The 12,912-nt window shown below is 36.8% G+C and overlaps 1 protein-coding gene across 4 annotated transcripts in view; it reads right to left on the minus strand.

The window, feature by feature from the left end:
* The window catches only part of Akt3 (AKT serine/threonine kinase 3), a 202,705-nt gene that overhangs the window by 90,349 nt on the left and 99,444 nt on the right, over positions 1-12,912 (minus strand). For all 4 annotated transcript variants that reach the window (XM_070041922.1, XM_070041923.1, XM_070041921.1 and 1 more), the window contains one exon: positions 6,601-6,726. In XM_070041922.1, the coding sequence (XP_069898023.1) occupies positions 6,601-6,726 (126 nt within the window). The remainder of the gene's footprint in view (positions 1-6,600; positions 6,727-12,912) is intronic.

Here is a 12,912-nt window from a genome sequence, read left to right on the forward strand (position 1 = left end):
TCACAGAAATGGTTTTAAAACTTAATGTGCTCATTGTTACCTGGAATCTTATCTTTTGAGATATTTATATTTTTCGGAATAATCTCAATTTTCTAAAATACTTTGGGTTTGGAGGAGGTTCCATGCAGTAGTAGTTCATAGGTTTCATGGTTACTGGTAAGAGCTTAATTTGCAGGAAAACATGGATGTACGAGGTGCAGAGATGTGCAGATGAGCCCTTTGGACTCTTCCCTCAAGCTGCAGATCCTGTGATGCCAGAGGTGGCTTCTTCTGTTTTAGGAGTGCATTCTTCTCTCAGCGATGTCTTTCTGATCAACTTCCCTTCCATCTTTATTTTTCCTGTCTCTATCCAAGGGTGAGGAGCTTTTTTTCTTTCCAAGGTACATTTAGGTATTATAACACCATCTGTGGGCCTTAATTTGTTGATTTCAAGTCTCATCTTTGGTTGCCTTGGCAGCCAGATGAAATGATCTTCTGGATACACATGGCCCAAAGCCCCCAAAAGGAAAGTAGGAAACATGGGTATCCAGAGAACCTCAAGTCTCAGACCTCACCACCTTTCCAAAGTAGAAGAAAGGGAGTTTTTATCTAAGATTCTAATGTTATTAATAGTCTTACACAACAAGACTGATTACTGTAATCTTTCTTGATTGACAACAAGACAGCAGGACAAAGAGAAAAAGCAGGGCTTTTTAGAAGCAGTATTATATTACCATTTGTCTAAGGTCAGAATGACGCCTGGTGATAACACCAAGTCAAAATTTTAAACACAAAGTATGTATAATTTTTCTGAGAAGAACATTTAGTTGTATTCCTATAATTTTAAAGCATTACTCGATATAGTATTTAAATATAATACAGTAGATATCTGAAAGAAAATCAATACTAAAATTAAGATTTATTTTCAAGTAGATGTTCATTAAAAACAGAAAATGTTTTTGGGATCGGGGTGTGTGTGTGTGTGTGTGTGTGCGCGTGCGTGCGTGCGTGCGCACGCGCTTTAAGTTCTATGCAAAATTCAAGATCAGGCAAATACACCTCCTTTTTATCCTGGAAGCAATTTTAGTCATTTAAAGTACTTTCCCTTTGATTTGCCTATTTGTAAACTTTTCAAAATATCAGCAAATCGACTGTGTTGTGCTTCTCCAGGAGGACACATTAAGTGACACAGTATAATATTACTGTCACTTCTTTTTGTAGTTAAAAATGTATAATTTGGTGTTTTAAAAATCATGAAACTATAAAAGTTGTACAACTAACTCCAGTAACACTTTGGGTACTTTTAATGGAGGGACAGGAACCTCCAGAAAACTAGTATTTTTCTTCTAATTTTAACAACTGAAATGTTCATTTTAATATTTAAATATTCTCACTGCTCACTCTGCCAGTTGCAAAATGCTTATTATTAAAATAAAAGATGTACAGTACTCATAAATTGACATGTGGAACTGAAACCCCTTGGTACAACTACTTACAGGTAATTCTTAAATTTATAAAATTAAAAAAGAGTACAATTTAACTGGCACTGGTGGCTACTCAGAAAGCTGAGACCTGAGAATCTCAGGGTAAGTCCAGTCCCCAGGCAGACAATTCCTCCAGAAGGCTCTTTCAACCTGCAATTCACCAAGAGAATGCTGGCAATGAAGGGTGCCCAGAGCGGCAGAGCATCAGCTTTGAGTGGAAAAAGTGAGTATGAGGCCAAGAGTTTTTAAGTTTAAATTCTGGTATATATTCATGCGTGTGTGCTCACGCATACACACACATACACATACACACACACACACACACGCACACACGCACGCACTAAAAAATAAAGGAAGGAAAAAGAAAAGAAAGGAGGATGTAAATTTAAATCTATATATTGTCATTTTTTTGTATCATCATTAAATTGAAGCCCCATAATTTCCTTACAATCCTTGGAAGAGAGAAAGAACTAAATAGGACAAATATATAAAGAAAATATTTCACTTCATTTTGGGAATAGCCTAGAAATGCAGACTGACCTATTTTTTGTAAGACAAGTAAAAAGAGGTTTGGGAGAAGAAGGCTATTTTAGGTTGGGTCAATATTTTGTAGCAGATATACAGTTCAGTTCTAGAAGGTGCTCTTGGGACTAGGGCTGATATGTCTCCCTTTCCCACCCCAGAGAGGAAAAAGAAACCTTTTGGAAACAGAAAGAACCCAAAGTTATATAAGCAAGTCCTTAAGTCCTCCATAAGACTATTTACCACTTATAGCTGAGCAAGCTAGGAATTTGGGGAAAAGAAGGTAACTGTCAAAATGTCAGAGGCAATAACTACCGAGTAGAAAAGCCATTTGGCTCAAAGTACCTTTAAGCACATCCTACACTATTTTTCAACCAAAAACTTTGCTTTGTGTACACCAATGATCTCAACCTACCATCATTAGAGACTACCCGTGCTGCTCCTGGTCACAGAAGAAGTTTCTATCTCTACATGATGTACATATAGAAGGCATCTTCTCATATGATTTACATTAGATCTACACAAAGAAGGATAAAGGCCAAATAGCCACAGTCTATAGTACTTGGAGAGTTTCTTATTCTGCATGGCAAAGTATACTTAGCAACTCAAGTGTTGGACACTGGACCTGAAATCAGGTCTCACTACTCTAATTCTGTGGTAAGTATCTGCTGCAGTTTGGATCTTAGAAGCCTCCTAAAGGCCTAGATGTTGCACACATGGCCCTTACTTGGAGCTCTTGGGAGGTGCTAGAAACTGAGGTGGACCTGATCAGCGGTCCTAAGTCACTAGGGAATATCCTTGAGTGGAGTGTGGCACCCTGGTCTCTTCCTTTCTCCTGGTAATAAGAGAACCACTCCTGCTTTGGCACATGGTCACACCTTACTGTCTCACCATATTGCAAAAGCAATGGGGCCAGCCAGTTATAAAAGGGACCCTCCTAAGCAAGGTCAAAATAACAGTTTTCTCATAGTGTTTCTGTCTGTGTCTGTCTGTCTTTTTCTTCCTCTTGTCCTTTGAGACAAGGTTTCACTATGTACCCCATAGTCTCACCCTAAACTCATTGATATAGCCCATGCTGGCTTCAAACTCATAATCTTCCTGACTCAGCTCCTAAGGCTGAGGAATATAGAGACATGCCACCATGCCTGGAAACCTTTTCTCTTTATACACTGATTAACTCAGCTGACTAACACAATGCCATCATATGAAGGGAGGGATATAACATTTAAATGACAATTGAGCAATGCAAGTTTTAATTTAAATATTGAACTACCATTATATTAAAAAAACCACTGACTCTCCAAAGGTCTCATTCTTCTCTTTTAAAAAGAAATTTAAACTAGATGACTTCAGTTATTTACTCAAGAAGAGATATTAAAGCCATAATATGTTAACACTAGGCGATATAAGATAAATAAGACTAAGATCCTTTCCCTAATAAAGATAAATGGATATGACCCAAGCATGAAGAGGATAGCCAAGAAGCAATAATGTGATAACAAAAGAAGATAAGAACTTTGGGAAAGAAAAAAAGAAGTCACTTAGAAAGAATGGCGAGAGGACCTTACATTGAATTAAATCATGTATGAGTGGAAATTAAAATTTAAGGAGATAAAAATGACATTCAAAGCAGAGAGAAACAAAGGCTGAATAGAAAAGCAGCTGAGATTGGCTAGGAAATCATAAACAGTACAGGGCTTCTGCAGCAAATCTACAAAGCAGAAGAGACATGAAGCAACAGTTGGAAGGAAAGGCCAGATTGAAGAGATCCTTATATGATATATTAAGAAGCTGGACGTTATCCAGTAGGCAATAAAGATCCAAGGCAGGGCTTTCAGAGGCAAGTGGCATAGTTAGGATGTAATTTTAGAAAGATCATTTTGACAGCCATGCAAAGGAAGAACATGAATGATACAAACTAGACACAGAGAATCTAGTTAAGAATCTATAGCAGAGATGACACGTGCTCATTCGAGGGTGATTATAGCAAAAGACATAACAGGTTCAAGAAATAAGAAACCAATCAGTAGGACTAGAAATGGATTGAAAGTGGAGTAAAGATGTGACAGGAAAGAAAAAGAATGGAATAGATCCAGGTTTCTGCTTAGACAGAGACAGAATGATATTGAATAAAGGGGAAGCAACAGAAAAACTTATCCTGAGTTCAATTTAGGACATGTCAATTCCAAAGTCTGTAGGGTAGCGATGTACACAGCCAGTTTAAAACAGTAACCCAATGCTCAGGACGCCAGCCTGTGTGAAGAAGCTGCATACACTGTCACTGAAACATGAGGAATTATTGTGACCACAAGGGAGAAGCTATAATAAAGGGGTATGTACGATTCCTGGCTAGATTTTGTTAAGTACCAAAATCCTGTGCCATTCAAAAGGAAAAAAACAAAAAACTAGGTGACAGTGACACAGAACACAGAGGGAGAGATGATCTCAAGAAGGAGGTCCTCCTCACCGAGATAGGGTGGTGAAGCTTGGGTGTAACTCCAGGAAAAAAGGAGCCGTAAAATGAGAGAACAATAGAAGCAGGACAGCTATTCTCATCTTTCTCCTACCCATTTCCTCTAAAGCAGGTCAGAAAGCCTAGGAGACCTTCCTTTGAAGCAGGTGCTGGCTTCTCATGTGAGAGCTACATTTACTATTCCCAAAGGAAAGAATCATCCTTATCTGAGGTGCAGAGAAGAATTTAACTAACAGGCCTTACTCAGTTCCTCACTGATCACCATTAGGTTACACCCCTAGTCCAGTCCCACTTCCCATGATCATCATCACACCTAAGCTTAAGGACTCACCAATGGGAGAGGGACCAGCTGTGAGCAAAAATCACTAGACCCTATCTTAAAAATGAATGAGGAAAAAAGGGCCTGGGCATAATTCAAGTGATAGAAAACCTTCCTAGCAAGCACGAGGCCATTGCATTCAGTTCAAATACTGCCAAAATAAACAATGACCTCCACATACACAGAGTAAAGTAGGCTAAGGTAAAAGTGGCATTACTGGTGAAGTAACACTGTCTTGTTCCAAATGCTACCTAAAAGAAATTCTGTCATCTGAAGTCACATTTCCACTCCACCAATAATGGAATTAAAGAGAATGATCTATGAAGGTCATTCTTACAGCCTGTGCCAAAGTTGAAACTTCACTGGTAACATTCCCCTGATTTCATTATTTCCTTAGGTAAATTACTAGTGTTAGTAGAATTTAAGATAATACATTCAAGCTTTAAAAATAGTAAATTAGGATAATTTTACTTGCTCTAAGATTCACACTAATATTGAAAACTTCACCACTCTGAATCAAGCAGTGATGCTGGTTATACAAGTCAAGACTACAGATGTCAACTAGTACTTATTCTGTATATCAGATGACTGTCAGTCACTGAACAGGATCTCTCCCCAAGAGTACAGCATTTATTTCAGCCTCTGCCAGTGGAAGTGTTAGAGCAGATGTTGGCAGACTGTGACATACAGTCTGTCTTTAAAACTTGTTGGGGTGTGAAATTGCATAAGGTCAAGAAATGCTGCATTTTGATAAGCAGACATAGGAATTCTCTACATTTATAAATTATTTCAGACAAACCAACAGAACTGCTTATAAATTAGACAAACAGAACTATACTGGCTATTATATGCTGCTAATCTTTTCAGATAATTTCTATCACTTTAAAGCAATGTTCATGCAAAGGATCTTTAGAAGGAAAATAGGTTTTCAAATCAGTAATAAATACAAGATAATATTCCAACTATCAGAAAGATTTAAAAACAGTTTCCTACTGAAAAAAAAGCCATTACTATCTAATAAACAGTTTGATGGGGAAAAAGATGTTTCTTTAAAGTATATATGTGAGGGGTTTGTTATCTTTAAGTAGTTATACAAAGAGATTTCAATTCAATATGTTATAACTATATTGTATCTTCTAGTGTCTCCCCCTTCCATCTATCCTAACCTGAATAGGATCTCTTTTAAAAAAAAATGCTACTTAAGAATCCATTGATATGAACATGATCATTCAATTAACTATAAAAACTTTAGTTTATCTTAAAAATCATTAAAAATAGAAACAGACTCCAGGCTCTTACAGTGGTAATATGAAATTTATAACATTCAAACACTATCGTTTCTTGGATGTTGGTTGTTATTTAACTGGGTTTTTAAAAAGCTTCAATTTTCTAAAATCTTTTCCAAACATAACAAGTAACACATCCAAAATGAATATTAAGGAGGTCATCCAGTTAAACTTTTCATCTCAAGTTCACAGATAACAGAAGTTGATTTAAACTCAACTTTAAAATGCTTTACTTCTCAATTAGCACAGAAAAGTCCTTTTTACTGATGAATCAATAGGTCTTAACAGTGTTAAAAGGCCTGGGTGAAACGTAATTTTAATAATTGTTATTATCAGTTATCTTTCAGTTAATTTTGTGCTATGTTTAAACAATTACAGTATTTCTAAAAAATTAATTTTTGTTATATATTTATAAGAAAAGTGTAACTATGAATGCTTCTTTTCCATAGACTTCTCAGATATCCCAACATAATTCACACACAAAATTCTAAGAAAAAGTAAATGTAAAGTGAATCGGTAGTAAGGTAATGGACTTACTTGCCACTGAGAAGTTGTTGAGGGGGTAAGGTAAGTCCACATCCTGAGGTTTTTCTTTATATCCTATGAATGAGCCGTCTGTCTTCAAAAGGAAATAGCGTGGCCTCCAGTTTTTTATATATTCTCCTGCATGAGTAAAACACACGTGTTAATGTTAAAAGGAAATGAGCAGTAGCTTTCATGTGAAAAATAAATTATGGCACAATGTATGTCCTACAACATTGGCCTCCAAAAATTTAGCTAGGCAATTTTCTTTTAACTAAGCTTACAAAAGAAAATACATAAACCTACAATTAAGATTCAATTAAAACCCAAACATGTTTTGTTTTTAATAATTCCACACTTCGATAATTCATTTGCACCATTATTCCTCCAGAAATCATTCATCTGAGTAAGCATTTTGTTTGGTTTTCCAGTTTGTCAGATGATTGTTCGAGTACATTTCCAGTAGTTTTAAAAGCCTTGACAAAATCAGGCATATAGCATTTATGAATTTTGGTGAAAAACATTTGCAAGAGTAATAAAAGGTATTTCTCTCTCATGTACCATTGACTACTTGGTATTATTTTTATATAAAGGAAAAAAAAATGCTGGTTTTGGGTCCTAAACTCAGGCCTGGGCGCTGGCCCTAAGCTTGGTGCTCAAGGCTAGAGCCACAGTGCCACTTCTGGCTCAGTTGGAGATAAGAGTCTCTCATGGACTTTCTTGTCTATATTGGCTTAGAACCTTGATCCTCAGAACTCAGCTTCCTGAGTAGCTGGGATTACAGGTGCTTGAGATCTAATAGCAGGGTACAACTATCCAGTACAGGACTGGAAAATGGAATCAGATGGCCATGCAGTTCTTGTGGTACTACAGAGCACAACTGTTGCTTAATGTTAGGAAAGTCTGTTTGGGTTGTCTAGCTAGAAGTATGTGCAAATCTAATAATAGGCACATTTATTGACTGTTATGTCATGGCCCTTTAACCTGTGTTGTTAACAGCTATGTCTTTGTCTGTGTACTTGTATACAGTTTTGTTGTTGTTGTTTTGGTCAGTCGTGGGGTTTGAACTCTGCGCCTGGGCTCTTCAGCTCAAAGCTAGCACTTGAGCCACAGTGCCACTTCATGTTGGTTTTCTCAATGGCTTATTGAAGAGTTGGGGGTGGGGATGGGAAGGAATATGAGAGGTGGGGGAGGTAAGGGATATTGGGACAACAAGGAAGGGAAGGGGTAACAATGATTGACAAGTAATGCACTCATTGCCTTACTCATGTAACTGTAACCCCTCTGTACAGCATCTTAATAATAAAACAAAATTAAAAAAAATAAACAAAGAAAAGAGTCTCACGGACTTTCCTGCCCTGGCTGGCTTTGAACCATGATCCTCAGATCTCAGCCTCCTGAGTAGCTAGGACTACTGTAGATAGCTTTAAGCTGTGTTTCAACCTGTGTTCTTTCATTTTCTTGACTTATAATTTTCATTTACAAAATGTTATTTTCCAAAAAAAATAAGCTTTAGTCAATATTTAATAATGAAAATTGTACATGGCAGCTATATCTATCATCTCAGTACGTGGGAGGTTGAGGCAAAAGAATCTTAAGTTAAAATCAAGTTTGGGCCATGTAGTGAGACCCTGTCTTAAAAAAATTAAGCCAGGTGCCAGTGACTCACTGTGTAATCCTAGCTCTTCAGAAAGCTGAGATCTAAGGATCATGATTCAAAGCCAGCCCTGATGAGACTTTTCTGCAATTAACTATCAAAAAGCCAAAAGATGGGGCTGAGAAGGGGGCTCAGTGGTGGAGTGCTTGCCTTGCATGCATGAGGCCCTGGGTTTGATTCTTCAGCACCACATAAGCAGCAGAAGCCGGAAGTGGCGCTGTGGCTCAAGTGGTAGAGCTCTATCCTTCAGCTGAAGAGCTGAGGGATAACGCCCAGGCCCAGAGGTCAGGCCCCACAACCGACAAAAAAAAAAAAAAAAAGAAAAAAGCCAAAAGAAATCAGGCCTTGGTAGGTCATGCCCAGGAGGCTAAGTGAGATGTGAGGATTGTAGTTCAAAGTCAGCTCAGGTAGCAAAATCTGTGACACCCTTACCTTCAATTAGCCACCAAAAAGCCAGAAGTAGAGCTGTGGCTCAAGTGGTAAAGTGCACCCAGGCCCTAATTTCAAGTCCCAAAACCAGTGCGCATGCGTGTGTGTGTGCGTGTGCACGCGTGCGCACACACACACACACACACACACACACACACAATTTTCAAAGGCACTGTTCCAAAGACATCCATCAATATACATCCAAATTTGTCTGCATTCAAATGTGAGTTGGTACAATGTGACAACTAACACAAACTTCTCATCAACTCTCTACCCACATTTGCAGGTGTTCTGCTTGCTCCTGTGGCTGGACTTTGTTTTGACCTACTTTATCTCCAATTCCAAAATACGCCATCATGTTTTACTTAACAGCAAGAGATACTCTGAGAAAAGCATTTTTAAGGCAATTTTGTCCTTGTGCAAACATCAGAAAGTGTACCTAGACAAATCTGGATGGTACAGCCTGCACATATCCTAGCACAGGTTTGCTAACCATCACAAGCACATGAGGAATGGTTTGAACTCTGACTAAAATCTTACTTGGCAACAGGAAATTTTAAGCTCCATTATAATCTCCTGCGACCATTATTCAATATGTGGTCAGTCACGGACCAAATCCTTATGTGGGCATAACTGCATTTCCTAGCAAGGATTCTGGTAGTTTAGCTTGTGTAATAAGCTAAATGATTCATTCTTCAAAGATGCATTCATCCTAACCTTTGGAACTTAAGAATATTACATCACTTTATTTGGCAAAAGATGTGATTAAGTCAATGATTTTGAGAAAGAGCTTCCTTCTGCTAGCTTATCTGAGTGAGCCCTAAACCCAATTTTAAATGTCTGTGTATGAATGGAGTGATGCATAGAGAGAAGGCAATGTAACCATGTAGGCAAAGACTGGAATGATACACCATAAGCTAAAAAGCACCTACCACCACCAGAAGCCATAAGAAATAAGGAATGGACCCTAGAGCCTTCAAAAGGAGTAGGCTCAGCCACACCCTGTTTTCTAAGTTCCAGTCTATACAACGAGGACAGAATCATGAGTTTCTGTTGTTTTAATGTACCCTGCTACACTCTGTTACAACCACCACAGGAAATAAATACAGCTTCTAATCACTGTAACCAAAGGATTATTCACAGAACAGAAACAACAAAAATCGAATTCATTAGTCCTTGGCATGGAATAATATACAGATTCAGTTTATATCTCCTGAATGAAAATGACAAAATCCTTATACCTTCTATAAAAATGAGAGAATCCAAGTTGTGAAATGCAGAGTTGGAAGAGGCTGTTTTCTAGAGTGTAGAGTTCTACTTATAAGGACTCTAGATTTTGGTCCTTTGCCAACTTTCCCACACTGCTTAAAATTTATTAAAATAAACATGAGTTCTCTTAAGGCTAGGTTGTGTTGAGTTATAACTCTAACTTCAAGAGAAATACAAAGTTAGATATGAGCTGAACCATGTACAAACTGCTGTAGCAATGCTTAGTTAGCTGTTAAGAGACCTACCCATCTATTGAAATCCAATGCTAAATGAGATGGTACTAAAAACACATATATATTAACTTATGTTTTACTAGAACAAGCACAAACATAATCCAAATGAATATAAATCCACATTTATGTATTTATGGAGACAAAGCCATTGTTTTTAAAATATGCTATTTGCTTAAATAAAATGGAAAATAAAAGGTCCTAGAGAGTAACATGTGTAAAGCAACCAAGTTGAAATTCAGAGTTTTCTAAGATACACAGAGGATAAAGATTTTTCAACTACCACTGGCAAGTCACATTTGTTATATATAACATTGGATTTTAAAGCTAGTTACTCTGCAAGGAACAAAGAATAAACATTCTTAAATGTTTCTTCTCTACTCTACCTTGGACAAGATGGTATATACCTGTAATTCCAGCACTCAGGAAGCTGAGGTAGAAAAAGCATAAGTTGAAGACAATCTGGAGTACACAGATAGAGCATCTAAAATTTTTCTAAGTAAAACGTGATAATTAAGAATTCTTAACTATACTGACTCGCCGCACAAATGCAGCCACTCCACTATATTTACCTTCTTCCTCTGTACAATGGGAATCATATCATACTTACATAAAGAATTTTTGTAAGGGCATACTGTAAAAGTCCTTAGCATTTCATATTTAACAAGTGTTAAACTCTAAATTAAATGGAACTGCTAATTTGATAACATAATTTGTAATGGTACTGTGATTATTCGGTAGTATTTGCATAAATACTAAATTAATAAATACTGCATTAATAAATTCATCCCACCAGCTGGACATATGACTCACATCTGTAGTCCTCGCTATTTTGTGAGGCTGAGATTGGGAGGACTGTGACTCAAGGCCAGCACCAGTAAAATGTTACTGAGACCACAATGTCAACAGAAAAAGTTGTTTGTAGTGGCATGCTCCCTCCATCCCAGCTATAACAAAAAAGACAAATAAGAGGGTGTGGTCTAGACTAGCCGGGGAAAAAGGAGACCCTGTCTCAAAATTAAAAGCATAAAGGTCTGGGGCATAACTCAAGTGATGATGCACCTGCCTAGTAAGCATGAGGCTCTGAATTTAAACTCCAGTACTGTCAAAAAACTTTCTTAAATAAAAATAAATTGGGGCTGGGAAGGTGGCTCAGTGGTAGAGTGCTTGCCTCGCATGCATGAGGCCCTGGGTTTTATTCCTCAGCACCACATAGAAAGAAAAAGCCAGAAGTGGTATTGTGGTTCAACTGGTATAGTGCTATCCTTGAGCTGAAGAGCTGCAGGACAGTGCCCAGGCCGAGTTCAGGCCCCACAACTGACAAAAATAAATAAGTAAATAAATAAATAAATAAATTTACAACTGGCCTTTCTGATTTTTTATTGATATACACAAATGTCCAGCACTATGAAAACACAAGCTTTTTAAAAAATTTCCAGAGAGCAGAGCTTTAAACCAGAAAATGATAGTGTTCAGTAAAAAATAAATTTAAATGACTTATGAACCTATCTTCAGTAATACTCTTAATATAAAAGTCTACTTCAGACAGGAGATTTAGTATCAGTATGAAATGGAACTAATTTCATACTTCACAATATAGTAAACGTAAGTTTTTCTCACCATCTTCCAACCAAATGAATTATATAATTCATAATTGTGTGATTTCTTATCCTAACACTAAATATTGTTACTGAATAAGGCATAATAATAAATATAGAAAAACACCTGAAATCTTTAAAGTTGCCTGCTATATTTTTTACAGAGGTGCTAATGGACCACTGTCCATGTCTCTTAGAAAACAATGGGAACATACTTTTCCCTGAACTTACTCTATTTTACACATGCCTCAAAATTAATCTGAAGATTTTATCTTATCATATGTATAGGAAACTACTATAGTACTTTTTCAATCGCAGAGGAAATATAAAATTTAACTTTTAAAAAATGCAAATGCTTTGGTCCTTATTAAGATAGGTTATCTTATATATAAATTATATTGGGGCTGGGAAGGTGGCTCAGTGGTAGAGCGCTTGCCTTGCATGCATGAGGCCCTGGGTTCGATTCCTCAGCACCACATAAGCAAAAAGAAAAAAGCCAGAAGTGGCGCTGTGGCTCAAGTGGTAGAGCGCTAGCCTTGAGCTGAAGAGCCAAGGGACAGCACCCAGGCACAGAGTTCAGGCCCCACGACCAGACCCAAAAATAAATAAATAAATACATAAATAAATAAAACATTTATTACATATAAATACATTTATACGTATAAAACATTTATATGTAATAAATACATAGTGTACAATATTTTATATATTTTATACTATAAATACATAAATATATACATATTTATATTTTTATATATTTTATAAACATATATTATATATTATATATTTATATATTAAAATAAGTTATATATACATAAATATGCATATATGTTATATATAAGTTTATATATATATGTAAAATTTTGCAGCTTCTGTGAACTTACATGTTTAGGTTATCATTTCCTTTTCACCAAGTCCTTCAAATATGTCCTTTTCTTGCCCTTCATCAAGTTACAATGCTAAAACCTACTGTGACATTAATGCGGTGTCATCCACTACCATCAGCAGCTTTATGTATGCCGGTTTGAGTAACCAATGAAAATTAGGAGGTCTATGAAACATACTGGTTCCAAGATTGCTCATTCTAAGACGCTGCTCAATGAACATCTTAGGTCAAAGAATATGCGTTTAAAAATGTATTTAG

This window comes from Dipodomys merriami, unplaced genomic scaffold (assembly GCF_024711535.1).
Source record: "Dipodomys merriami isolate MVZ:Mamm:240054 unplaced genomic scaffold, mDipMer1.0.p SCAF_31, whole genome shotgun sequence".
NCBI lineage: Eukaryota > Metazoa > Chordata > Mammalia > Rodentia > Heteromyidae > Dipodomys > Dipodomys merriami.